This window comes from Triticum dicoccoides, chromosome 4A (genome assembly GCF_002162155.2).
Source record: "Triticum dicoccoides isolate Atlit2015 ecotype Zavitan chromosome 4A, WEW_v2.0, whole genome shotgun sequence".
Classification (NCBI taxonomy): Eukaryota; Viridiplantae; Streptophyta; class Magnoliopsida; order Poales; family Poaceae; genus Triticum; species Triticum dicoccoides.
This window is the reverse complement of record NC_041386.1, coordinates 735,203,769-735,230,832: the sequence shown is the minus strand read 5'-3', so window position 1 is coordinate 735,230,832 and position 27,064 is coordinate 735,203,769. Positions and strand designations below refer to the sequence as shown.

The 27,064-nt window shown below is 47.1% G+C and overlaps 1 protein-coding gene across 1 annotated transcript; it reads left to right on the top strand.

Moving 5' to 3' along the window:
* Nucleotides 1–10,697: 10,697 nt before the first annotated feature.
* On the top strand, nucleotides 10,698–26,675 carry LOC119288239 (disease resistance protein RGA5-like). Its single transcript, XM_037567873.1, has 10 exons — nucleotides 10,698–10,854; nucleotides 11,271–11,479; nucleotides 11,590–11,848; nucleotides 18,622–18,844; nucleotides 18,952–19,075; nucleotides 19,455–19,667; nucleotides 19,743–19,883; nucleotides 19,999–20,127; nucleotides 20,255–21,171; nucleotides 24,329–26,675. Exons 2-10 carry the CDS (start codon nucleotides 11,312–11,314, stop codon nucleotides 26,250–26,252), a joined length of 4,098 nt encoding a protein of 1,365 aa, XP_037423770.1. The 5' UTR covers nucleotides 10,698–10,854; nucleotides 11,271–11,311; the 3' UTR covers nucleotides 26,253–26,675.
* The last annotated feature ends 389 nt before the right edge of the window (nucleotides 26,676–27,064 follow it).

Genomic DNA, 27,064 nt, shown 5'->3' with positions numbered 1-27,064 from the left:
GCGTATGATAAGGTCAAGTGGCCATTCCTTCAGCAGGCATTGCGTATGAAAGGTTTTGATGAGGCCTGGCGCCATCAGGTCGAATCATTTACGCAAAAAGGGAGTGTGGGAATTAAAGTAAATGACGATATAGGTCATTATTTCCAGACTCATAAGGGCCTCAGGCAAGGAGATCCAATGTCCCCTATCTTGTTTAACATCGTGGTGGATATGTTAGCAATTTTGATCGAAAGGGCTAAGGACAATGGTCAAGTGGGTGGCTTAGTACCTCATCTGGTTGATGGAGGTGTATCCATCCTTCAATACGCTGATGATACAATCATCTTCATGGAGCATGATTTGGCCAAGGCGAGAAATATGAAGTTGTTGTTATGCCTCTTTGAACAATTATCTGGGTTAAAGATTAACTTTCATAAGAGCGAGTTGTTCTGCTTTGGTAGAGCCAAAGACGAACATGAGTCTTATAGGCAATTGTTTGGGTGCGAGTTGGGAAGTTTGCCCTTCTCCTACCTTGGTATTTCGATACACCATCGTAGGCTAAAAAACAGAGAGTGGAAGTGTATAGAGGATCGATTTGAGAAGAAACTGAGCTGCTGGACGGGTAAGCTCATGTCATATGGAGGCCGGTTAATCTTGATAAACTCGGTGCTCACGAGTATGCCTATGTTCCTCTTATCGTTCTTTGAGGTTCCAGTGGGAGTGAGGAAAAGACTGGACTTCTATCGATCACGTTTCTTTTGGCAGGGTGATGATCTTAAAAGAAAATACTGGCTTGCTAAGTGGGATATTATCTGTCGACCCAAAGACCAAGGCGGGCTTGGCATTGAGAATCTTGAAGTTAAGAACAGATGCCTTCTTAGTAAGTGGTTGTGGAAGCTCGCTTCCGGATCTGAAGCTATGTGGGCGCAAATCATACACAGCAAGTACCTCCAGACTAGAACGTTGTCCCAGGTATCAGTTAGGCCGACTGACTCGCCTTTCTGGAAAGGGCTCATGAAAGCCAAACAATTAATGTTCAATAGGACAAAAGTTGTCATTGGAAATGGTGCCATTACACGTTTCTGGGAGGACTCTTGGCTGGGCGACTCACCCTTGGCCATTCAATATCCGTCTTTATATCGTATTGCTCAACGACGTGAGGTGTTCGTGGCAACGGTATTTCAATCTATCCCCCTTAATATTCAGTTTAGACGGTCGTTAGCAGGCAATCGTTGGGAGGTTTGGCTCCAGTTAGTTAGGAAACTAATGGAGGTTCAACTTTCTGACCAACCTGATAAATTACGCTGGAAGTTGACTAAGTCTGGAGTATTTACATTGAGGTCAATGTACATTGATGTTATTAATTCAACCTCCATTCCAACTTCCAAGAATGTCTGGGATGTCAAAGTTCCTTTGAAAATAAAAGTGTTTATGTGGTTTGTTCATAAACAAGTTATTCTAACAAAGGACAACTTAATAAAGCGTAATTGGACAGGACCTACTAGGTGTAGTTTCTGTGATCGGGAAGAGACAATTAAACATCTCTTTTTTGATTGTTCGCTGGCCAAGGTTCTTTGACAGACGGTCCACATTGCTTTTAATATTACTCCACCGACTGCTGTTAATGCTTTATTTGGGAATTGGCTAAATGGGATTAACTCTACATTAGCAAGACATATTCGGGTTGGAGTCTGTGCTTTGATGTGGACCATCTGGCTTTGCAAAAATGATTTGGTTTTTAAGAGAACATCACGAATTCATTTTTTGCAGGTTATCTTCCGAGCTACGGCGTTGATCCGTTCATGGTCATTACTCACTCCGATGGAGGCTAGGGAGCATTTGGTTACTGGGTCTATCCGGTGGGAGATGGTTGCTCGGGATATCTTCAACCGGTTTGGATGGCGGTCATGTAATAGGATAGGCAATTAGTTTTCCTATCTTTTTAGCCAGCCGGTTGTGGCTTTTTTAATGGCTAGTTCGTGTTTCTAGCCTTCTGCGCTCTGTGTGGACTGCTTTTTGTTGTTTTGAGTTTGAGACTATGGAACTTTGTATGCACATTTTGTTGCTTCGTTAATAAGATGGCTGTATGTATCACTCTTGATGCAGAGGCCGAGGAGTCCCCCTTTTCGAAAAAAAAACAAAGTCTTAAATACGACATCGATATCAAACTGGAACAATACATTAATTATTTGGAGTTTCAAAGAAAGCCGCCTACACTTTTTTCTTCAAGCGTATAATATATAGCTCTACGAATCTACTGGCTTAATACGTACTCAGTTGTTGCCGGTTTATTTCTCATCTTGATGCCCAACAAAATTGAAAAGTAAATACTACGTTCGTTGCTTTTGATTCATCTCTAGCCTTATGTAATTCTCGATAGGTTAATATAAAATAAGCTTGTAAATTCCAGTTCTCGGATATACCTTAGGGCTCAGGTTAATCGCGCGTAAAGTCGGAGATGTTGAGCGGATCGCCTGATGCCGATGGTGCTCGGCGATGACACCAACGTGCTCCACCAGACAACGTCGGTTGGCTGGAAGAAGCGCTAGCGATCAATTTAGTCGGAGACGACACAAGTCGTTCTAGGTCAAGCTTAAGGAATACATCATTATCTAAAGGTCTTTTAATACATACTAAATCCAAAGTGGTTATGCCATCCTGGCGGGCTGGTTTTTATGGGCTTCACTGGGCCAGGTTAGCATCATCATCCATCCATGCTCCCTCTTACCACCTCTTTTCACATGAGAGGTAAGAGTATAAATTAGATATGAGCCGCTGATCTCATAAATTAATGGTCTGGTTAATTCTTACCTTTTTACTCCCTCCGTTTCTAAATATATATCTTTTTACAGATTTTAGTATGGACTACGTACGGAGCAAAATAAGTGAATTTGCACTCTAAAATACGTCTATATACATGAATATATGTTTTTTTGCGACAAAACTTCCGATCTATTCATCAATTATGAAGATAGTACAAAGTACACTAGAAGTAAAATTTACATCTATGGCCGTAGACCACGTAGCGACGACTACAAGCACTAGAGCGAGCCGAAGGTTCGCCGCCGTCATCGCCCCTTCCTCCTCGGAGCCGGAAAAACATTGTTGTAATAGACAGTCGGGAAGTCGTCGTGCTAAGGTCCCATAGGACCAACACACCAGAACAGCAACCGCCGCCAATGAAGAGAAGCATTGATCAGAGGATCCAACCTGCAGACACATAGACTTAGACATACAAAGACCGAATCCAGACGAATCCACCGAAGACAAACACCGACCGGATCCCACAAGATCCGCCGGAGACACACCTCCACACGCCCTCCGACGACGCTTGAAGCATCACCGGGACGGGAGCTAGGCGGGAAGACCTTATTCCATCTTCAAGAAGCCGCTGCCGCTTTGCCTTCTTTCTCATGGCACAAGCCCTAACAAAATTTAGAAAAGCACCTAAAAATGGAGCCCTCCTGCCGGAAAGGGCCGGGATCCACCGCGCCGCCATGGTCCAAGAACCATATATAGGAGAGGAGGAGGACCAGCGGCGGCGCCGACGAGAGGTAGGGAAACCCTAGATGGGACTCGCACGGAGGCAGGAGCGAAGGGGTATTGAGCTTGTATGGCTGGCTATTACATCTGTATATAGTTCATATAGAAATCTCTTGAATGGCTTATATTTAGAAACGGAGGGAGTACCGCACATGTAAAAAGAAGGGGTAAGAGGGAGCATGTTAAAATTTGCCTTCATTATTTCCTTTTAATCAACCCAGGTTGTATTTTATTGGCCTAAAATGAAGCATCTATATGTTTTTAGCTACAGTAACATTTCATTATTATTTTTTGTTTTATTTTATTTCTCTGTGACTCAAGGGGTTTTAAATTTCCAGTCAACGCCCACTTCTGCTTTTGTGTTCGCTCCATATTCGCTATGTGTCTGTTTCAGGTGGTATTTGTTTCCATATTCAATTCCAGGGTTTTTGTATTCGTTTTCGCTTCTGCAAAAAAGTATGAAAACAAATGTGGTAGCACTCAGTTCCGTCCATTTTCACTCCATTTTCATCGCTAGGATGCACATAGCCAACACCAATGCACATGCAAAAAACACGCCAACAAATAGCATAGCCATATAAGACGAATGGTATGTGAAGGCAAGGAAAAAGGAAAAAAAACTCCAAAGCAATCAAAACCCCGATTGACAAACTATAGCAATGACCATATCCGCACCAACCATCTCATGACACTACACGAACAACGAGGTTCTTCAAGAGTAATGCCTTTAGGAAGGGAGCGGCTCTCAAGAGCCCCATCAATGAATCCAACCACCCAAGGTTGGGATCTAGGTTTTCATCCTGAAGAACCAATCAGAACATATCTAAGCAATGCCTTCAACAAGGTTAATACATAAAAAAAACATCATCATTGCCAGGTATAATCAACCTAGCTAAGACCTAGGATTTCACCTCGAATCTCGAGACCAGATTCTGTGTAGCACCAGAATCGAGGTCTCTCATGTGTTTTCGCCACTACTTTTCTGCATCTCATCGCCGCTGGTGCGCAACCAACCCTTGCGTCCAGCCATCGCCCAGAGTTTGCATCTCACCTTCGAAGTCGACCACCAAATATGCAGAGAGGAACCCTTACGACGACCTTTTGGTGGTAACCGCAATCCACCGTGAGGAGACCACTGCAAAGAACATCCACCTCTAGATTAGGGTCCGACCCCACCACTCACGCCATCCATGGAAGTTGTGGCTGAGGCGGCATTCTTGGGTGTGGGCAGCACTCACAGATCTTCGCGCGCATACTCTTGATCGATCAAACCTGATGTTCCTTGCAGCCGCGGCCTGCTCTCCCAAGCTTAGGTTTTCTTCGCCTCCCACTGGCGCTGCAACCGGTCCGCCATTATCTCTGGTGGACTTAGGGCCATGGAGGCGCGGTGGGTCCCGAACCTTGCTGGTGGGAGGGCTGCGTTTTTAGATGTTGTTTTGTGTCTTTTAGGGTTTATGCCCTGCTAAGGAAGGCGAGACGACAGCGGGTCCCCGAAGATGGAATAAGATTCTCCCCGCCTAGGCCATATTTTGGTGGTGCGTTTACTGTTGGTGGGTGTGTGGAGTTGTGTCTCCGGTAGATCTATCATTGATGGATTTGCTCGGATATGTTCATCGTTCGTCTACATTTGTGTTTCTTCGGGTTGGATGCTTCTGATTTATGCTACTCTTCATCGGCGACAGGTGCTGCTCTGGTGTGTTGGTCCTAGGGGCCTTAACACGACGACTTCCCGACTGTCTATTACAACAAATTTTTCTGGCTCCAAATAGGGATGGGCGACTACGACAGCGCGCCTTAGGCTGGCTTTAGTTTTTTTGTTGTCCCTACGTGGTCTATGAATCTGGATATAATTTATATTATTTTGGGTGTTTATTGTACAACCATGATTGGAGATGAATAGATCAGAAGTTTTTTTTGCAAAGAAGCCTGATCTTCCTTCCATCATTGTCCAAACAGCCTTCCTCCATACTAAACGAAGCCCAAACACAATGAAATTTTATGATGATTTTTTATGGACCAGAAGAGACCCTAGAAGTTTCGGGGGAGTGCTAGAAGACCTGCAAGTGGGCCATAAGCTCAAAGGGTGCACCCCCAAGGGTCGTGCCACCTGAGCTTGTGAGCCCCACATGCCTCCGTTTGACCTAATTCTATGCTATAAATTCCCTAAATTTCATAAACCCCTAGGGCGAGCCTCGAAACAATTTTATAGAAGTTGCAAGCCTCTGTTCCATGATCCCATCTGGAGGCCTCCACCGGTACTCTACCCGAGGGGGGATCGATCATGGATGCCATCTTTATCAACCTTGCTGCCTCCATGATGATGTGTGAGATGTTCCCAACATGACCTATGTGTCCATAGCAGCAGCTAGATCTCTCTCTCTCTCTCTCTCTCTCTCTCTCTCTCTCTCTCTCTCTCTCTCTTCGATCTTCAATATAATGATCTCTTCGGAGACCTATTCGATGTAATTCTTGCGATGTGTTTGTTGGGATTAGATCAATTGTGTGTTTATGATCGGATTATTCATTGAAAGTAATTGTGTCTTTTCTCAGATTTATTATGCGTGATTTTATAGCCTTGTATTTCTCTCCGATCTGTCTATCTCTTTTGGCCAATTAGATAGGTTTATGAACCAATACAATTGTAGCGTAGAAACATAAACTTAATAATGAATATGAAAATATAATAATAGATTTATTATTGTCTCTAGGGCATATTTCCAACATCTTATGGAAGTCATCTAAATTGACTAGCTACTTCAAATTATCATTCTGACATGATTGCTTTATCTAACAACATTGCAAAATATGCATGGCTCAGCAGAATGATTAACCACACTCAAAATCTTGTGGTTGAGATTCATCAGAATCACATAACCTGATTTAGCAAGATGCTACCACTTGTGTTACTCAAAACCTACAGGTTATATTAAGAGAAATATCATAAAGCACACTGCTCAAAAATTACTTATCCTCACACATTCTAGAAAGTAAGGAAACAATTTGCAAACAAGATAGTGTGAAAATCAAACAAATTATTCACATATCATGATCATGCCAATGGAATTGGCATGACATATCCTAAAGATTTGCAAAGTTTAGGGGGAGTAATCTCCCAAATCATAACATGTTAACAATCATTAGATTGCACATATTTTTTCTGTTTTTCTTTCATGAGTTTCCCCCAACAGTTTCTCACAAAATGCTTTTAACGATACAATATAAACACAAGTGCCTGCATATGCCATATCATTTTGTCCTTATGTTTTTCGTACTAGGTTTTAAAGGAGTTTTCAATGGCATATCAGATCACACTCTTTTCCCTTATGAGTTTTCTCTCAAAGTTTCTCATAATGTTTTTTTAATGCGACAATATGTTCTCAAAGATCACATGTCATACTTTCTACTTTCCCTACCGGGGTTTTTAAAAGAAGTACTCAAGACATATTCATTGTTCTCTAAACTCACTTATGAGTTTTCTCCTTCCTCAAAGGTTTTTCTCATATGAGTTATCAGGAGACAATAATCATTATATATTACATCATTTTCTTCTTATTTTTTCCCACTAAGTCTAAAGGAGTTTGAGCAACATATCTACACTATTTTCCTCTTATTTTTCCCACAGGGTTTTTGGAGGAGTCTTTGTCAAGATGAAGATGACGAACATTCTCAAGGCAAACACACGTTTTTGCGATCCCTGTTTTGATTTAAGGAGCCTTTATCAAGACGGTGCATATTAACAAAGACAACCATAGATTAGCGCGAGTGTTAAGGATTAATTATCCATGCTTAACAGCTGCCTTAGATAAGTTACCGTCATTGGTTACTGCCTTTGTAGCGTCCTTTGTAAGAGCAACTCTAGCAGAGATCCCGCAAAACGCCCGGCCCGCAAAAATTCCGGCGAGTATGCGGGCTCGGCCCAATTTTCCGGCCAGAACAGAGCCCACATACTCGCCCGGCCCACAAATTTTTTTACCGCAGCTCGCAAACCGCACGACCCGAGCACTATAACCGCGGTTCCGCGACCATTTTGCGGGTCCAAACCCTATCACCCCGCCGCCGCGAGCCACCCGATTCCCCTTTCCCCTCTCCACATTTCTCGCCATCGGCAACCACCCGCCCCGCCTCCAGCCTCCATGTGGGGCCGAATGTGGAGCTTCGGACACGGCTCCGGCAGCAAATCCAGCTATGAGAGGGACCCGGAGCGCGAGCGGCGCGTTCGGTCGGACGGCGCGAGGAAGCGCGGCGCCCGCAGGTGGACCAACCAAGGGATGTCGCCGCTGGCGAGCTTCAACCGCCGTGAGATGGAGGAGTACGACCGCCGGCGCGCGTCCTTCTCCTCCGTGAGATCTTCCTACGCCGGATCCTCCTCGTCCTCCGGCGCACGCTTTCTCCTCATGAAGAGGGAGTGGTCGAAGGACGAGGAGGAGCCGGAGGAGCCGGGCCGTTCGCCTTCGTCCGGGTGAAGGAGGAGCCCGCTCCGCTCGGCCGCCGCGGAGTCGTCGGGCCCGAGGACTACGTTGCGGACTTCGACGCCGTTGCTGCCGCCATCGCCGAGCGGAGCGTGCGCGAGGAGGCGGAGCTCCGGTGCCACGCCGAGGAGCTCGAAGCCGTCGAGTGGCGGCAGGCGGTCGCCGCCAACGTCGCCGCCAACGAGAAGGCGGCGAAGTACATCGACCTGTGCAGCTCCGGCGAGGAGGATTGAACGTCGCTCGGCCTCCACGGCGTCATCCATTTTGCCGCGACCTCGCCGTCGTCAGATCCGACCCCCTCTACTACTAGTTAACGTAGCATGTAGTATGATCTATGCTTAATTTGTTGATCATGTAGTATGTATGAACTCTGTAGTATGTGATGTGATGAACTATGTTTGTGCAATTTCTCCCGCGAAAGTGTTTTTTCAAATTATGCAGGTTTAGATACGGTATCTGATCGGCCGCACATGTTTTCGACCCGCAAGCACGATCTTCGTGAAACCGCAAACGCGTTTTGCGGGTCGAATTTTTGCGGGGTCTGCTAGAGTTGCTCTATGGGTTGCGTCCGCACGACGTGTCCCCTCACTCTCTATATATAACCTTGTTTGTCATCAATAAAGAGACATTAATCATTCATACTTCTGTTTCAGTTCTCTCTCTAAACAATCCCCACCGAAATCGCACGCAACGCCTCCAACCGATTCCTCCCCTCAAGACCGCGATTTCCTCAGCAATCTGGCCCCTTTTTTGCGATGGGAAGTTGCCAGGGATGGCTGCTCTGTAGCGTCCGATGGCGATGGCCGTCTGCAAAAGCGGAGGCCGCGGGCGATCTGGGAGGAGGACGAGAGAGACGGACTGGAGGACATACTTCATGCGCGCGTTGCCGTCCTAACTTCCCGCGCCTGAGACAGAGTCCGTACTTCAGGCCCTTTTATTTGTTGATTGAAGCACGGATGAAGCACCAGAACAAATTTGATTTGAATCAGATCGCAACCTGAGGTAGAATCGGTCAGTTTGTTAAACCAACTTGCGAGAAGCAGTAGAAGTAAGACGAATCCTGAGGTTAGTCAATAAGCCAAGTTGCCAAATACTACCCACTAAAACCATGTCATTGGTGGAGTGGGATAAGATCGCTTTCCTTTTAACTCTTTTTTCCTTGCATTTTGTTCAGCCCCATTCTATGTCATTTTGATTTAGTTGCCTGTAACTGTGTTTAATACAGTGGATAATTGGCGATGTACAACGCATAATCTGAGGCACTTTGTTGTTATTGTAGAGGAAGGGGCGCACTGAACTGCCATGCCTGATGATTAGCCTCAAGAACGGGGATATGAATCCACTTCTCCATTGGATCCCGTTTGGCCGTTGTTCTTGGTGCCTTTCTTGGTTTCTTGGCTGGGTGAGTGAATTACAAAAAACCCAACATGCACACACATACTTGCAAGCACACAAAAGCAGGCTAATCGGGCTCCTCCGCGGATGGATGTGTAGAAAGAAAATTTATGAAGACTTTTTTAGATCGGATATATATATGTCCCCAATAGACGAGGAGTATTTGATATTGGTTTGAGGCTGTCCACTATCCATGCTTTACTTCTAGAGGTTTGGTACTACAAATCATCGTGGATAGATTTGTTGGAAACTTATCACTCCCTTTTTACTCTTTTCATCGGTAAGGCATAATGAAATCGTGAATTCAAGAGATTCTCTTCTTTGGACATGAGCGAGATTAGCAGATGACGAGAAGCAAGACAAGAATACCTAGTGCTCCTTTATCATTCAGGAACATTGTGTGCTCAGCCGGCCTGATGATTACCTTTGCGCTAGGAATGGAGGTCTAAATAAACTTGTTTTTTTAGGATTCCTCTGCTTTGTTGAAGCTTGCCTTGGGTGTTGTGGTTGATTACTCCCCTTCTTTATAAATAGTTAACCAATTTTCTCTTAGGAGTAAACTGAACCATGCATGCATGCATACATACATATCTCTGATCTTCCACAAACCAGAGGGGGCTCCGGTGAGAGTATACTTACATAACTGAGCATTAGGTGTACCCGCTGTTTCCTGCACTTTGTTCTCAGTGCATCATCAGGGTGACTGTTTCCGTCCAACGGCTATCAACAATTCTTCGTTTCCTTTTGAAAAAAAAAACATTACAATACAGTTGAGCATCTCGCAAGTGGGCACTAACGACCAATTCATCCAAGTAAATAATAACTGAGAGTGATCACGCACTGAACTAACACACTTGTTTGTTAGTAGGAAATTTCCGCCCATGACACTACAATTTCACCCACATTAAAAATTGGCCATGTCACTACAAGTTCACCCAACTGCCACACACATTGGTTTGAGCGTCCGGCCAGTGGCTAATGACGTCTGATTAAAATGCATAACAAGAACCAGGTGACAGAGATGTTTGAACCAAGAAACTGTTTTTTCCAGAACAAATTAAAGCTAGCGATCAACATGCAGTATAGAAGTATACCCATCTACGCGGCACACATTAAACTAGGAAACATGTACCTGCTACCCTTGTCCCACGCGGAGCATCAACGAACGAATACACCATTCACATGCTCCAACAGCTAGAGACGAGTACGCCCGCAGCAGGCAGCACTCACACGTCTCCGTCCGCATACTCTTGATCAATCAAGCCTGGTCTTCCTTCCTCCATTGTCCGCACAGCCTTTCTCCCCCTCGGCCTCTACCTACCACCACCCCACCCTTCCCGTCAAGTTCTTCTCCGGCGAGGGCGACGCCTCCAGCAGGTCACAAGGCGATCCTGTAACCGTAGAGATCTCTTCGCTATACGAGCTCTGAAGACCTGGCCGGCGCCGCCTCGATCTCTAGCAGATAAAGGTAAGAGCCGGCGGTGACGGGATCACGGGACTGATACTGATCCTCAGTTAGTTAGTTCTACTCCCTCCGTTCCTAAATATTTGTCTTTCTAGAGATTTCAACAAGTGACTACATACGGAGCAAAATGAGTGAATCTACACTTTAAAATTTGTCTATATACATCCGTATATGGTAGTCATTTGAAATCTCTAAAAAGACAAATATTTAGGAACGGATGGATTGTAGATTAGTATTCCACAGTAGATCTGATCAAGGTATCCCATTTTTCTTCGATGCTTGCTGCATGGCAGTGGAGAAAACACCCGCCCCTTGCGGATTTCTGATAGAGATGTTTTTCCGTATTTCCATTCAAGTACGGCTAGTGCACAACATTAATTATGCTTGAGGACAACATTCATTCATTCATTCATTCTTAGATCAAAGTGGATCAGGCCGAGTCGTCTTGTCCAACACCGACATGACGGACGGGGTCCAAGACAGTGAAGAAATTGCTGCCCTGGAGAAGGCGTTGGTCGATGAAACCATGGATCCAGTTGATATACCTTTCTCCCTTCTCAAGTCCATCACAGGAAATTTCTCGGAAGCTCAAGAGATCGGCAGGGGCGGGTTCGGAGTGGTCTACAAGGTAACAAAGGCATAGCCTCCACTCTGAAATGAATTAGACAGAAATAACTGAAGTCCAAACCAGCTGATAATGGCAATTTAGCTGATAACAAAGATTCGTGCGACCTGCAGGGAGTGCTTCCAAGTGGTCGCACCGTCGCCGTGAAGCAGCTCTTCGAAAGGTACGAGATCCTCGACAAGACTTTCGATAGCGAGATTGACTGTCTTGCGGGCCTCAAGCACAAGAATACGGTGCGATTTCTTGGGTATTCCTCCGAGACGCAGTATTTACGAAGGCTGTGCGACGGGAAGCTTCAGTGGGTAGCCAAGCGGCAGAGGCTGCTCTGCTTTGAGTACCTGCCCAAAGGGTGTCTTGCTCCCTATCTCTCCGGTAATAATCACATCAGCCTTATAGCTTTCCTTCCATTTCTACTACTCCTATATGGCAGTACGTACATGTCTACCAACTTTAATCCAGAGCATTTATCGTTCCCACTCTTCCCACTTTCTTTGGATCGGAGGGAGTAGTTAAGCTCTATTCTTATACCGCTACAAAATATGTACTCTTCTGTTTGAGCATACTACCATTTCTCATCCTCTTTGCCTCCGAGAGAAGAGTGCCCTAACAAATATGTCATGAATACATAAGGGAATCAGCAGTGTTTAGAGGCAATCTTGTCTCTAAAACTGGGACACATTGACTGTCTCTAACTTTAGTACAAAACCACACAGTGTGCAACCTCTAAACTGGACCAACAATAGAATAAAATACAGTGTCTTGTGATGAAAAGGGGCATCGACACATGGCAGACAAGCAAATAAATAATATGATAGGTGGGGTCAGCTCCATTCTTTTAGTAGATGGAGGCAGCCTCCAAGCTAAAAGGTGATGCTAGGATTTTTCTTTTGTTAGAGGCAGCAAGCTGCAATATATGAAGGTTGTCTTCAAGAGGAGTGAGTGTTTTTAGAGGCAGCAAAAAGCTCATGCTGTGGATGCTCTAAGTGCTCTCTTTTATTGTAAAAGAGCAGCGGATCGAGCTTGGTCGTCTCGAGTTGTAGAAGTGCATGCTCTAGCCAATGCAACCAAAAGACCGATCTGATGGAAGAGACTAGGCAGCACATTATACGTTAACACTCCCCCTCACGTGTGGCTCCCTCAGGCCTAAACATGGACCGAAAGTGGGCTGCAATTTAATTGCGCCAGCCGGGTCTTGAACTCAAGACCTCTTGGCTCCGATACCATGTACATAAGATATCATGCCATCTATATGAGACTTGGCGTGAAGGCCAAGATAAGCAGCAGCGGACGTGGCTGATGTGGAAGAATCGGAACGGCCGGATACGGCCGTCCGGTCATGCTCTAACACGCCCCCGCAGTCTGAACCCGAGAGAGCAGCGACGTGAAGACTGGTCCGAAAGTCATTAAATAATGTCGTCGGTAGTCCTTTGGTGAAAATGTCCGCAAATTGAGAGGACGAGGGGACATGTAGAACACGAACGGCACCCAGAGCAACCTTCTCACAAACAAAGTGAATGTCCAGCTCGATATGCTTCGTGCGACGATGTTGAACCGGATTGGCAGAAAGATAAACTGCACTGACGTTATCGCAATAGACAATGGTAGCACTGTCAATAGGTCGATGAAGTTCATGTAGTAATTGGCGGACCCAGCAAGATTCAGCCACTGCCGTTGCAACAGCTCTGTACTCGGCCTCCGCACTAGAGCGTGACACTGTTGTTTGGCGTCGCGAGGACCAAGAGATAAGATTATCACCGAGGAACAAGCAAAAACCCGACGTCGAACGTCTGGTGTCCGGGCATCCAGCCCAATCGGCATCGGAGTAGGCAGTGAGAGAATGGGATGAAGAAGAGTGTATGAGAAGACCATGATGGAGAGTACCTTTGAGGTATCGAAGAATGCGTTTAATTAGATGGAAGTGAGGCTCTTTAGGATCATGCATATGAAGGCAAACTTGTTGAACAACATAGGCTATTTCGGGACGAGTGAGAGTGGCGTACTGAAGAGCTCCTGCAAGACTCCGGTAGAGAGAGGGATCAGTGACGGGAGTGCCAACCGAAGCGGATAATTTGGCCTTGGTATCGATAGGAGTTTGGACGGGATGACAGTCGCGCATACCTGCACGAGAGAGAATGTCGAGAATATATTGGCGTTGAGATAGATGAAGACCAGAGGCAGTGCGAGTTACAGAAATACCAAGGAAGTGGTGGAGGGTGCCGAGATCCTTCATGGCGAATTCGGTGCTAAGGGACTGGATGATAGACTGTAGGAGTGTGTGAGTAGAAGCGGTGAGAATGATGTCGTCGACATAAAGAAGAAGATAGGCTAGGCTATTGTTGCGATGAAGGATAAATAGAGAGGCATCAGACTTGGACTCAATAAATCCCATTGTGCGAGCAAAGGCTGCGAAACGCTGAAACCATGCACGGGGTGCCTGTTTGAGGCCATAGAGAGATTTGAGAAGACGACGAACATGAGTGGGATGTTGAGGATCCACGAAGCCGGATGGTTGTTGGCTGTAGACTACTTCATCAAGATGACCATGAAGAAAGGCGTTTTTAACGTCTAGTTGATGGATCGGCCAGGAGTAGGCAGTGAGAGAATGGGATGAAGAAGAGTGTATGAGAAGACCATGATGGAGAGTACCTTTGAGGTATCGAAGAATGCGTTTAATTAGATGGAAGTGAGGCTCTTTAGGATCATGCATATGAAGGCAAACTTGTTGAACAGCATAGGCTATTTCGGGACGAGTGAGAGTGGCGTACTGAAGAGCTCCTGCAAGACTCCGGTAGAGAGAGGGATCAGTGACGGGAGTGCCAACCGAAGCGGATAATTTGGCCTTGGTATCGATAGGAGTTTGGACGGGATGACAGTCGCGCATACCTGCACGAGAGAGAATGTCGAGAATATATTGGCGTTGAGATAGATGAAGACCAGAGGCGGTGCGAGTTACAGAAATACCAAGGAAGTGGTGGAGGGTGCCGAGATCCTTCATGGAGAATTCGGTGCTAAGGGACTGGATGATAGACTGTAGGAGTGTGTGAGTAGAAGCGGTGAGAATGATGTCGTCGACATAAAGAAGAAGATAGGCTAGGCTATTGTTGCGATGAAGGATAAATAGAGAGGCATCAGACTTGGACTCAGTAAATCCCATTGTGCGAGCAAAGGCTGCGAAACGCTGAAACCATGCACGGGGTGCCTGTTTGAGGCCATAGAGAGATTTGAGAAGACGACGGACATGAGTGGGATGTTGAGGATCCACGAAGCCGGATGGTTGTTGGTTGTAGACTACTTCATCAAGATGACCATGAAGAAAGGCGTTTTTAACGTCTAGTTGATGGATCGGCCAGGAGTGGGATGTAGCTAAAGAAAGAACAATACGAATGGTCGTAGGTTTGACGACGGGGCTAAAAGTCTCGTCAAAATCGACCCCATGTTGCTGAGAGAAACCTCGAACAACCCACCGAGCTTTATGGCGAGAGAGAGAACCATCGGGATTGTATTTGTGACGAAAGACCCATTTTTCGCTAACAATATTAGCACCTAAAGGGGGAGGAACTAATTGCCAAGTTCGATTGATTGTGAGAGCGTCGAATTCTTCCTGCATGGCGTGTCGCCAAGAGGGATCACGTAGGGCTGTGAGATAGTTGTGCGGAATGGGAGAGGTTGTGATGACTGATAAATTAAGGCGATCAATTGGTGGTGGAAGCCGGCCGGTTACTGAGCATGTACGATGAAGTGGTGGCGCTGGATGTGTAGTTGATTCAGACGGAAGTGTAGCAGATTGCGTTTGAGACAGAGAACTTACAGATGGTGGTTCGGCTGGAGATGTAGGACCCTCTAGTGGTGGAGAGGCGGGAGGAGGCGAGCTAGGCGTGGCTGTTTGGATGCTTTGGGAAGTGTGGCCGGGAAAACCATGCATAACGGGTGCATGCATAGTGGGTTGGGCAGCTGGTACATGGAGAGATGAATTGAGTGGAGTGCTTGGTGTTCGAGCATGAGCTGCTGGGTGGTGCACGTATTGAGGGGCTGGTGGTGGATCGAATAGAGCAGGGGGTGGTGATGCTGGTGTAGGAGAGGATTCAGGTGCATAGGGAAATGTGGTCTCGTCAAAGATAACGTGACGCGAGATAATGATACGCCGGGTTGTGAGATCAAGGCAGCGGTACCCACGATGACGTGTAGGATAACCAAGAAAAACACGTTTAGTTGAGCGGGCGCTGAGCTTATTAGGGGAAGTGGAGGATGTGTTAGGGTAGCAAAGACAACCGAATACTCGAAGGTCATTGTAAGATGGAGAGAGGCCGAATAGCAGGGTATATGGTGTTGAAAATTTACGTGCGGCTGTAGGGTGAATGTTTATGAGGTAGGTGGCGGTATGGAGGGCTTCGGCCCAAAGAGATGGTGGCATGGAGGCTTGGAAGAGAAGTGTGCGAATGACGTCATTAGTTGTACGGATTGCTCGCTCGGCAGTACCGTTTTGCTGGGAGGTGTAAGGACAAGATAGGCGAAAAAGAATGCCATGGGTGGTGCAGAATGTATTTAGTTTAGAGTTTTCAAATTCTCGACCATTGTCACATTGGAGTGCAGAAATAGAAAGATTAAATTGGGTACGACCGTAGGCGTGAAAGGCAGTGAAGGTGGCATAAACATCAGACTTTTTGCGTAGGGGAAAGCTCCAAAAATAATGTGTATAGTCATCGACGATGATAAGAAAATAACAAAAACCAGAAGTGCTAGGGACCGGGGATGTCCATAAATCACAATGAATTATTTCAAACGGGCGAGTAGTAGAAGTTTGAGAAGCATAAAATGGTAGCCTAACATGTTTGCCTAACTGACATGCATGACAGAGGGGAGGCCCTCCTTTATTGAAAGAAATATGCTGCGAGCTATGAAGACGTGACATGGTGTGATCGCCGGGGTGTCCAAGTCGACGATGCCAAAGCGAGGTGGAGGCGATGATGGCGTGAGCTTCAGCAAGTGCTGGTTGGTGGAGAGGGTAGAGTGGTCCGGAGCTATTGCATCGAAGAATCACGGTCCTGGATGGAAGGGCCTTCACAGAAAAACCGAAGGGATCAAATTCAATAGAACAATAATTATCAATGGTAAATTGACGAACAGATACGAGATTTTTGATAATGTTGGGAACAACAAGAATATTACGAAGATAGAGAGGTTTAGAGAGAGATGCAAGTGTTTGGGAACCAATATGAGTAATGGGAAGAGATGCGCCGTTGCCAACGGTTACTGTGTGAGCGGAGGAGGGTGTGAGAGATTGAAGTTTACCCGGATCGGATGCCATATGGGAGGAAGCGCCGGAATCCATGTACCATTCGTTGTTGGGGAAGTGCATGTTATTCAGGGCGGTGACGAGCGCGGGGTCGAGCTGTTGCTGCTGGAAATTGAGAGGAGGTGGCGCCTGCTGTAGCTGCGTGTTGGTATAGCCAGCTGCTGGAGCATATGCTGCATATGCTTGAGAAGTGCTTGTAGGACGAGGACCAAGGAGTCCTGGAGCTGGAGCACGCCATGCACGTGTCTGCTGCCATGGTTGAGGCTGGGACGGCGCCGGGTGTTGGGCGTGGCCTGCACGAGTTGGCAGCCCTGTCCACGGATTGAACATCCATGGTTCACTGCGTCCACGGCCGCGTCCGCTGTGGCCACGTCCACAGCCGCCGCTACCGCCGCCGCCGCCGCCGCCGCCGCCGCCGCCGCCGCGGTAGCCTTGGCCGTTGCTGTTGAAGGAGACGGAGCTGCCTCGTCCTGCGCCCCCGGAAGGTGCGCGCTCGCCACCGGCGCTTGGAAGAATGCTGTTGCCGCTAGCCCAAAGAGCCGTGGCAGTAGCGTTCTTGGCGTCCGTCTTCTTCTGTGCTTCCTCAAGAACTAGTGCTGATCTAGTCTGCAGGAAGGAAGGGAACGGCACCTGAAACGGAAGAAAAGTACGCAGGTGTGCATACTGCTCGTTGAGGCCGCGTAACAGGGTGAGGACGAGGGTCTCGTCGGAGACAGTCTGCCCCACGTCGGCAAGGGCATCAGAAAGATTCTTCAGCTTGGCGCAATACTCGGAGATCGTCATGTCGCCTTAGGGAGTGTTGCGGAATTCAGCATCGAGAGCAAGGGCGCGACTCTTCTTGTTGACGTGGAACAGATTGGCGATGGCGTCCCATATCTGTCGAGCGGAGGATCCTGGCGCCATGATGATGCCGAACAGCTCGAGAGAGATCGAGCCATAGATCCAGGAGAGCACGGTGTAGTCCTCGCGCCCCCAATCTGAGGTAGGCGAAGTGTCAGAGGGGGTGGCGGCAGCGTCGCCGATGATGTGGTTGGAGAGGCCATAGCGTCCGAGGGCGACGTGAAACAGCTCACGCTACTTGACGTAGTTGGAGTCTTGAAGATCGAGAGTGATGGGGACATAGGTCTTGATGGAGGCAGCATAGGAGGAGGGTGCAGGAGAGGGGATGAGGACAGTTTTTCCCTTCTCCTCATCAAGGCGCTTGAGTTCTTCGCGAGCCTGCACGATAGACTCGCGGTTCTTTAGCTCCTCTTCGAGCTTTTTCAGATCGTCGGCGTTCATGGTGATCGGGAGGGTGGGGGCTGAGGGAAGCGACCGTGCTGAGGAGGATTAGGTGTTGAGATCGAGTTCTTGGCAGGAGAGGACCGATCGGCCTGATACCATGTAGAAGTGCATGCTCTAGCCAATGCAATCAAAAGACCGATCTGATGAAAGAGACTAGGCAGCACATTATACGTTAACACGAGTGATCAACAGAAAAGACTGAGAATCTCAATTTGCGAAGCCAATATGTTGGCAAACCCACATCTTTGAACCTGATTTTTTCAATAAATCGGAGCTACTCTGCATACGAAAGTTCTTTCACGCGATGTTTAACTATGAATGGCTCTGATGAGGAAGATGATGTAATCTAACGGTGATTTGATCAATCATACCAAAATCGTATGGAGAAGTATCATATGCATAGCAGTGCTCCAAAGAAATAGGTGCACCGACAAATTTCTTTGAACTTGTTAGTATATTGGCTTTGCAAAATGGGCAAACAATTAAGTAGGCCCCTTTTCCTTTCGTTGGACTTCTTATACGACTACATATGGTACTAACTATTTGTTGTATTGTATACTCTTCATAGATGCATCTTGTGGACTTCATTGGAGCACACGTTATCAAATAATCAAGGGGATCTGTGAGGGCATACATTATCTTCACCAGCACCGTATTATTCACAGGGACCTCAAACCTCAGAATGTACTATTGGATGATAACATGATTCCCAAAATTGCGGATTTTGGACTATCGCGACACTTAAGTGAAAGCCAGAGTCGGGATATCACTGAAAACAAGTTTGGGACAATGTAAGCTAGCAATTCTATTTGAGAACTTATTTTTTTATCGGTCATCTACCAACTTTTTTGTATACAGTTTATACATTAATCAAACAAACTATACCATTTCTATGCAGGGGATATATGGCACCAGAATTCTTTAATAAGGGAGAAATCACCTTCAAGACAGACGTATATAGTTTGGGTGCTATAATAATGGATATTCTTATGGGACAAAAGGAATGCTCCGATGTTAAGGAGGTAATTACATTATATACGAGGTTCCAACATGTTTAGCGGAAACCAGAGTGTTGGTAAACAAGAGTTCAAGACATATTCAATCAGAGTATCTAAATAACGATAGTTTTTGCAAATGACAAGATATGAATGTTGTCTTTGTAGCGATCTTCCACACACAAAAAAACATAAATGAAGATGATTCTGATTTTTGAAGTCATTATCTGCATCAAAAGATTAATAACACTAAAATTGATCAAGTTAGAAATTCGAAATTGGCTGTGGTAGGGTTCCTTGCATTTGGTCTCCAGTCCCAAATCAATATGGCTGGGTGTTTTTGTTTTTCTGTTCTAAAATGATTGTTGTCCTTTTTTGTAACTCACTACGGTTGTCAAATTGTCAGGTAGTTGAAAGTTGGACGGACAAGTTTGGGACATCAAAGAGTCATACATCACTGGAAGAAGTAAAGTTATGTGCTGAGATAGGGATAAAATGCAGGAACTATGACCCCCGGAACAGGCCTGCTACATGGTCTATCATCCATGGAATACTAGATGAAGCGGAAATTTCGAACTGGTCTGTTACAAGTGATGTAGCTACCTCTACAGAAGGGCAGGTACAATCACTCAAGTAAATGTATATGATCCACCAGAAATTTTAGCCTCCTAACCTTGTTTTCATTTTGTTCCAGATAAGACTTGCCTCCAAGCGGATGGATGAGCTGAAGTTGATGGATGATTCTGCTACACCATCCCAGCAGCAACCATCAACGCTGGAAGTGGAGCAGGAGGGTGGCAAAGCGAGCCAAGAGAGGAAGAGGAAGGCATCAACCGTGAGTGTGGTGACTGGGGTGATGAGTACCCTCAGTGGCAAGCTTACCATGAGCGACGAGTACAATGGGCGCTATTTAGTTATTACTCCTAACCTTGTTTTCATTTTTGTTGCAGATAAGCTTCTCCAAGATGGCGGATGAGCTGAGGTTGATGGGCGATTCTGCTGCACCATCCCAACTGCAACCTTCGGCACTGGAGGTTGAACAGGAGGATGGCAAAGTGAGCCAAGAGAAGAAGAGAAAGGTATCAACCGTTAGTGTGGTGACCGGGGTGATCACCCTCACTGGCAAGCATACCACGTTCATGGGCGATAAGTACAATAAGTGTTGTTTAGTGCTTTATCCTAATCTTCTGTTCATTATTGTTGTAGACAAGCTTCTCCGGGTTGGTGGATGAACTAAAGTTGATGGATGATTATGTTGCACCATTCCAACTGCAACCATCCTCACTGGAGGTGGAGCAGGAGGATGGCATAGTGAGCCAACAGAAGAAGAGGAGGGCATCAACTATGAGTTTGGCGACCAGGGTGATGAGCACCCTTAGTGGCAAGCTTACCACTTTCATCAACGATGAGTACAATAAGCGCAAAGAGGTAAGGAAGCAGGCGTCGTTCCTTAAGAAGGAGTTGAGCGCCATACACGCTGCTCTTGAGCTGCCGGAGCTCATGAATGAGCTTGCTCCAGGTGTAAAAATTTGGAGGGATGATCTCAGAGAGATTTCCTACGACATGGAAAATTGCATTGATGACTTCATCCGCCAATTCGGGGTTGAGGATGTTGAGGTAGGCTTTTTCTGGGAGGCTGCTGAACTTCACAAAAGGTTGTGCGAGCTTCATCAAATTTCCAACCAGATGGAAGAGCTTAGGACTCTTGCGGTAGAAGCAAATGCTCGACGTGAGAGTTACAAGATTGATGATTGCAAGCCTAGCTTTGGCCATGTGGCTGTCGACACTCGTTTGCGAGCGGTCTACCAGGAGGCGGCCAACCTTGTGGGCATTGAAGGCCCTAGAGAAGAGGTTATCAGTTGGTTGATGAATACTCAGAAAAAACTAAAGGTTGTGTCCGTTGTTGGTTTTGGAGGCCTGGGTAAAACTACACTTGCCAAACAGGTGTTTGACAAAATCAAAGGGCATTTTGATTGTGTGGCATTATTTTCAGTTTCACAGAGGCCTGATTTGAGAGTGCTTCTCAATCGCCTACAACTGAAACTTGGGATAAGTGTCTCTACTCACGATTACGGGTTTGACGACATCATTGAAGAGCTAAAGAAGTATCTCACAGATAAAAGGTAATTACTTATGTTTTATAGTCATTTTCAATGGCTACTATCTTAAATTTGCGCCAACATGAGCTTCTTCCACCGGCAATGCTTCTACCGACGGCAGAAGAATCGCGTGCATAGCCTTGTCGTGGACGGGTAGGTGCTCACAGATCACAAGGAGATGGCCAACGCAGCTTTCATGCACTTTGATGGCTTGCTGGGCACCACCGTTGACCGGGAGTGCACCCTGGATCTTTCCCAGCTTATCGCCCCCAGTGACCTCGCATACCTCAACGCACCCCTCAGGCGATATGGGAGGCGGTCACACGCATGCCGGCGCACAAAGCGCTCGGACTGGAGGGCTTCACCCCGGCGTTCCTGCGTGCTTGCTAGAGCATCATCCGGCAAGACATCTGGAGCGTTTTCGAGCCGCTTTACGCACTGCGAGGGCGCGGGTTCGGCAAGCTCAACCAAGCGATGTTGACCTTGCTTCCCAAATGCGCGGAAGCCCACAAGCTCGGCGACTACCGGCCGATCTATCTGATCCACATAGTGGCCAAGATCTCCGTGAAGGTCCTGTCATTGCGCCCCGCTCCCAAGCTTGACACCCCTGTCAGCCGCAACCAGAACGCGTTCATCGCCGGACGTAGCCTCCACGGCAATTTCATTCTAGTCCGGCAATCCCTCAAGATGATGCATCAACTTGGCGCACCCAGGATCATGCTCAAACTCGACCTCACATGTGCCTTCAACTCCATCTCCTGGCCCTTCCTCTTCGAGGTGTTGCGCTAGTATGGGTTTGGGGACCGATTCAGGGAGTGGCTGGCCATTTTGCTGTCCTCAGCGAGCACTCGTGTCATGCTCAACGGAGCCCCCGACCCGCCGATCTGGCACCGCCGCGGGCTGAGGCAAGGCCACTCCACCTCCCCACAGCTCTTCGTGCTGGCGGTGGACACACTTGGGAGGCTGATGTGTCGCGCCCTCCAGACAGGCATCCTCCAGCAACTAGACCCCTGTCGCGCCATCCCGACGATCTCTCTCTACTACGACGACGTGATGCTCTTTTGCCACGCCACTCCTGAGGACATATCCGCTGTCAAAGGCATCCTGGACGTGCTCGGCATGGCGTCTGGGCTCCGGGTGAATTACACCAAGAGCTCGGCCACGGTTATACACGGCGATGATTCTGTTGTGGGGCTGTTAGAGCTGCTTGGGTGCCCCGTCGCGACCCTGCCGGTCACCTATCTGGGCATCCCGCTCACCACCCGCCGCCCCTCCGCGACCCAGTTGCAACCCCTCGTCGACGTGGTGGCGGGCCGGCTCCCTTCCTGGAAGGCATGGCTGATGAACAAGGCCGGACGGCTGGCGCTCGTCAAGTCGGTGCTCAGCGCGATACCGATTCATCAACTACTCGCGCTCGCGCCCCCAAAGAAAACGTTGAAGCAACTTGAGAAGACTCAGCGTGGGTTTCTTTGGGCCGGCGCATGGATGCCCACGGTGGTCATTGCCACGTGAACTGGCGCCGGGTCTGCCGACCGCTCAAATATGGCGGCTTGGGCGTCCGGGACCTTGAGCGCACCGGGCTCTCGCTACGGCTGCGTTGGCTATGGCTTGCGCACACAGACACCGATCGAGCATGGCAGGGGCTGGACCTGCAATTTACTTCGGAGGAGCACGCGCTCTTTTATGCTTCCACGACCATGTCCATTGGGGACGGCAGGACCGCCCTTTTTGGGAGGATTGCTGGCTCGGTGGCCAATCCGTCAGCGAGCTCGCGCCCATGCTCTTTCAGTGCATCCCCAAGCAGCGCCGGAAGTCGATAACGGTGGCGGAGACCATGACCGGTAATCGCTGGGCGCGTGACATCCAAGGGCTGCTCGGCCTTCCCGAGATCAGACAGTACCTAAAGCTTTGGCACTTGGTGCAGCACGTCGAACTGTCCAACGAGCCGGACAAGCTGCTTTGGAGCTGGACCACCAATGGCACATACACTGCCCGGTCTTGCTACCGGGCAACCTTCGAGGGAGCGACGGGCTGCCACTCCTGGAAGCTCATTTGGAGGAGCTGGGCACCACCTAAAGTGAAGTTTTTTCATTGGCTGGCATGTCAAGATCGCTGCTGGACCGCGGAGCGGCTCGCACGCTGCGGCCTGCAGCACCACCCGTTGTGCCTTCTGTGTGACCAAGAACCAGAGACGATCAGGCACTTGATGCTCACATGCCCATTCACTAGGTAGACATGGCATGAGGCCCTATCTTGGTTATGCTTGCCCGCGCCGACGCCCGAGCATGACGACTCGCTCATGGACTGGTGGCTGCGTGCGAAGGAGTCCACACCACCAACGCTACACAAGGCGCTGAAATCCGTGGCGCTCTTGGTGCCGTGGATGCTTTGGAAGCATAGGAATGTGTGCGTTTTTTACCATGTTAGCCCTCACTCAGTGAGCTAGTTGACAGGATCAAGGACGAGGCCCGATGTTGGGCAAAGGCCGGAGCTCAAGGGCTCAGGGTCGTTTTGCCATCATCCTGGGATGTCCACTGAGCCCCTGACGGCTGTGTAAACCTGCCTCCTAGGAGGATGTAAATTCCCTCTCTTTCCAATGCAATGAAACGCAAAGGCTATTTGCGTTTTCTCAAAAAAAAATGAAGTAGCAAGTAATTGGTCCGTGCATGTTCTGGTTATGCTTGTTTGTCCATGCATGTGGGAAGTTTGACTTTTTTCTTGTTTTTACGTTTGTGATATAGATTCAAAATTAGAAAACATGTTGGAGCAGAAACGTTGCCTTTTTCCCGGGTACTTGGATTCAAATACCAATGGATTTTTTGTTTCTTTACTGGCTTCATATAATTCTGAAAACACAAGTTTTCTTGTAGCCTCTTGCTCATATCTCTCATCAAAGGGTGCTATTCTATAATGTTTCTTTAGCAGATCCCATGCTATACATCTTTGGAAAAAATTGATTGAAGTATTGTACTTTTTTCACTCAGTGTAAAAAAATTGCTAAGATGTTTATTGGAAGAGTCTTGTGAGGGAGGGTGGGAGGGAGGGAGAGGGGGAGAGAGGGAGGGACCAACCATCCGAGCAATAGATATGCTTACATCAAGTTTGTTTTTATTTTGTATGCTTCTTTTTTCAACGTAGTCATATCCTGCTACAATATAACCATGTGCAAACATTTCAACAGGTACCTTATTGTAGTTGATGACTTGTGGGATCAATCAGCATGGAATACTATTAGTTGTGCTTTTCCAGAAAATGGAAATGGGAGTAGAATAATTATAACCACACGAGTGGAAGATGTGGCTGGCATGGCCTGTCATAATGACCGTGAGTGCATTTACACAATGAAGCCCCTCAGTGATGAGAACTCAAGAATGTTATTCTCCAATAGAGTATTTGGGTCTGAAGTTGTTTGTCCACCCCATCTTAAAGAAGTTGCGGCTGAAATTCTGAAGAAGTGTGGTGGTATGCCGCTTGCAATTGTCACTATAGCTAGCCTACTAGCTACTCAAGTGAGATCAAAGAAACACTGGGAGAGCATAAGGAAATCTCTGGGTGCCCATTCTGCCACAAATCCTTCATTGAAAGAGATGAATAGTGTATTAAACCTTAGCTACACACATCTTCCTCTTCATCTCCGGCCATGTTTTCTGTACCTTGGTATGTATTCTGAGGATCACATCATTCCACGGGATTATCTGGTTAAACAATGGATAGGTGAAGGCTTTGTCAGCAGTTTGCATGGACCAGATTTGGAGCATGTCGGCAGGAGTTATTTCAATGAGCTTATCAATAGAAGCATGATTCAGCCGGCAGAAAATGATGAAAATGAGTATGGAGAGGTGTTGTGTTGCAGAGTACACGACATGATGCTTGATTTGATCCTAAGCAAGTGTGTAGAAGATAATTTTGTAAGTGTGGCATACAATTCTGAGGACATGACAAGACTGCTGCATCTCTGCAAATACAAGGTTCGCCGATTATCCCTGTGCTTCATGGCTGTTGGTGGAGCAACATACGACACTGCTATTTCTACTAGGCTGTCACAAGTTCGATCATTACTGTTCGAGAACACTATACTCCCTCTTTTGTGGTTCAAGTACCTCAGGGTGCTAATCATTTTTAATGAGGAGGAGGTAGTTGACCTCACCGCTGCTAGCCAATTGTTTCTGCTTAGGTGTGTGATGGTTAGAGCTTCGAAGATAGAGCTCCCTATTGAACTTGGTGAGCTTGTTTACTTGGAGACGCTGGACATATATGATTGTGAACTGATAAAGAGCATCCCTTCAGATATAGTTCATTTGCCCCGCCTGTCCTGTCTAGTTCTTCCAGATTGGACAGAGTTGCCTGAAGGTATCGAGAATATGAAATCACTGCACACCCTGCGAGGGCTTGACATGGAAAATAGCTCGCTGAAGTGTTTTATGGGTCTCAGCGAGCTGACCAATCTGAGGGAACTGCATATTTTTAGTTTGGGGTTGCCAGAAGTTGCTTTGGGGTTGCCAAAAGTTGATGCTTTGGCTTGCTCCATTGGAAAGCTTTATAACCTTGAATCTCTTGTAATCTCTGGCGATCATTATGAGCGTGAGGACAGGCAGCAGCTTGGCTCATTATCCAATCCTTTTCAACATATTGAGCGTCTTGAATTGCCTTTTTGGCGGTTATGGAGGGTTCCAAAATGGTTGTGTGGTCTCCATTGCCTGCGCTTCCTTGAGCTGTATGTTGAAGGGACATCAACTCAGGATTTTCATCTGCTTGGAGAGCTTCCCTCCCTCGCCCACCTCGAATTCAAAGCATGTGAAATCCCTGATGAAAGAGCTATGTTAGGCACAGGGCTATTCCCAGTTCTGGAGTTCCTAGATATCCGGTCTAGTAAAGACACTACAGCATACCTAGGCTTCGAGGCAGGTGCTATGCCCAGTTTACGAAGACTCTGGATCGGTGCGTCTCACTGGGGTGGCACTGTACCAGTCGGCATGGAGCACTTGTTACCCCTCCAGGAGATCAAAGTGTATGGAGTCTCCAATACTAAGGATACCAAGGACGCGTTCAAGGAGGCCTTGCTGTTGCACCCGAACCGCCCTTCGGTCAAAGTTCACGCTTCATAGCAGAGTATAATTCGCACATGCATTGTACTGTCTACCTTCCGTAGACCTGCTGGAGAAGTGAAAAGGGGCAGCTGATTAAGGCGCTCTTGATGCTTATATATGTACTCCCTCCGTCCGGAAAAGCTTGTCCCTCAAGTGGATGTATCTAGCACCAAGTTAGTGCTCTAGATACATCCATTTGAGGGATAAGCTTGAGACAAGTTTTTTCGGACGGAGGGAGTATATAGATACTGACATCAAGGAAGGAGCTTACCACGAATGTCTTAAGTTTTCCGGATGTGGTTGTACTCACGACTGCAGATGTGTCCGCTGCATCTTTGTTTTTGACAGCTAATTAGCGGTGGATACGGATCAAGATCTGTATTTTTCTTGTAATCTGCCTCTCTGTAATAGCTTGTAATCCTGATGCTCAATAAATGAATGCTCGTCCTGATCTGTCCCCCAAAAATGTAATCCTAGGAACCATGTCATGTTTTGGTTATTTTGTGACCGCGACCGGAGGCTCACGAATGCTAGCTATAGGATTCAGGCTACGTTTTATCTAGTAAATATTGTTCTTGCTTACCTAACATAAACCCCTTGGGGTCGTGTTAATTGCTAGGTTAAGTAGTTAACACTTTACGCCCGTGTACATAAGTGGGATTGGACAGGTACTAGACAGCCTTGTAATTCTGAAAGTGAATCTGTATTCTCATTTTTTCAAACTTTTAGACAGAATCTCGTCAAGTGAAATATTGTCGAATCTATTTGTTCCTGTATGTGAAAATATATATTTTTTGAAGCGCAGGCAAAAGATTTGCCTTATTCTGCAG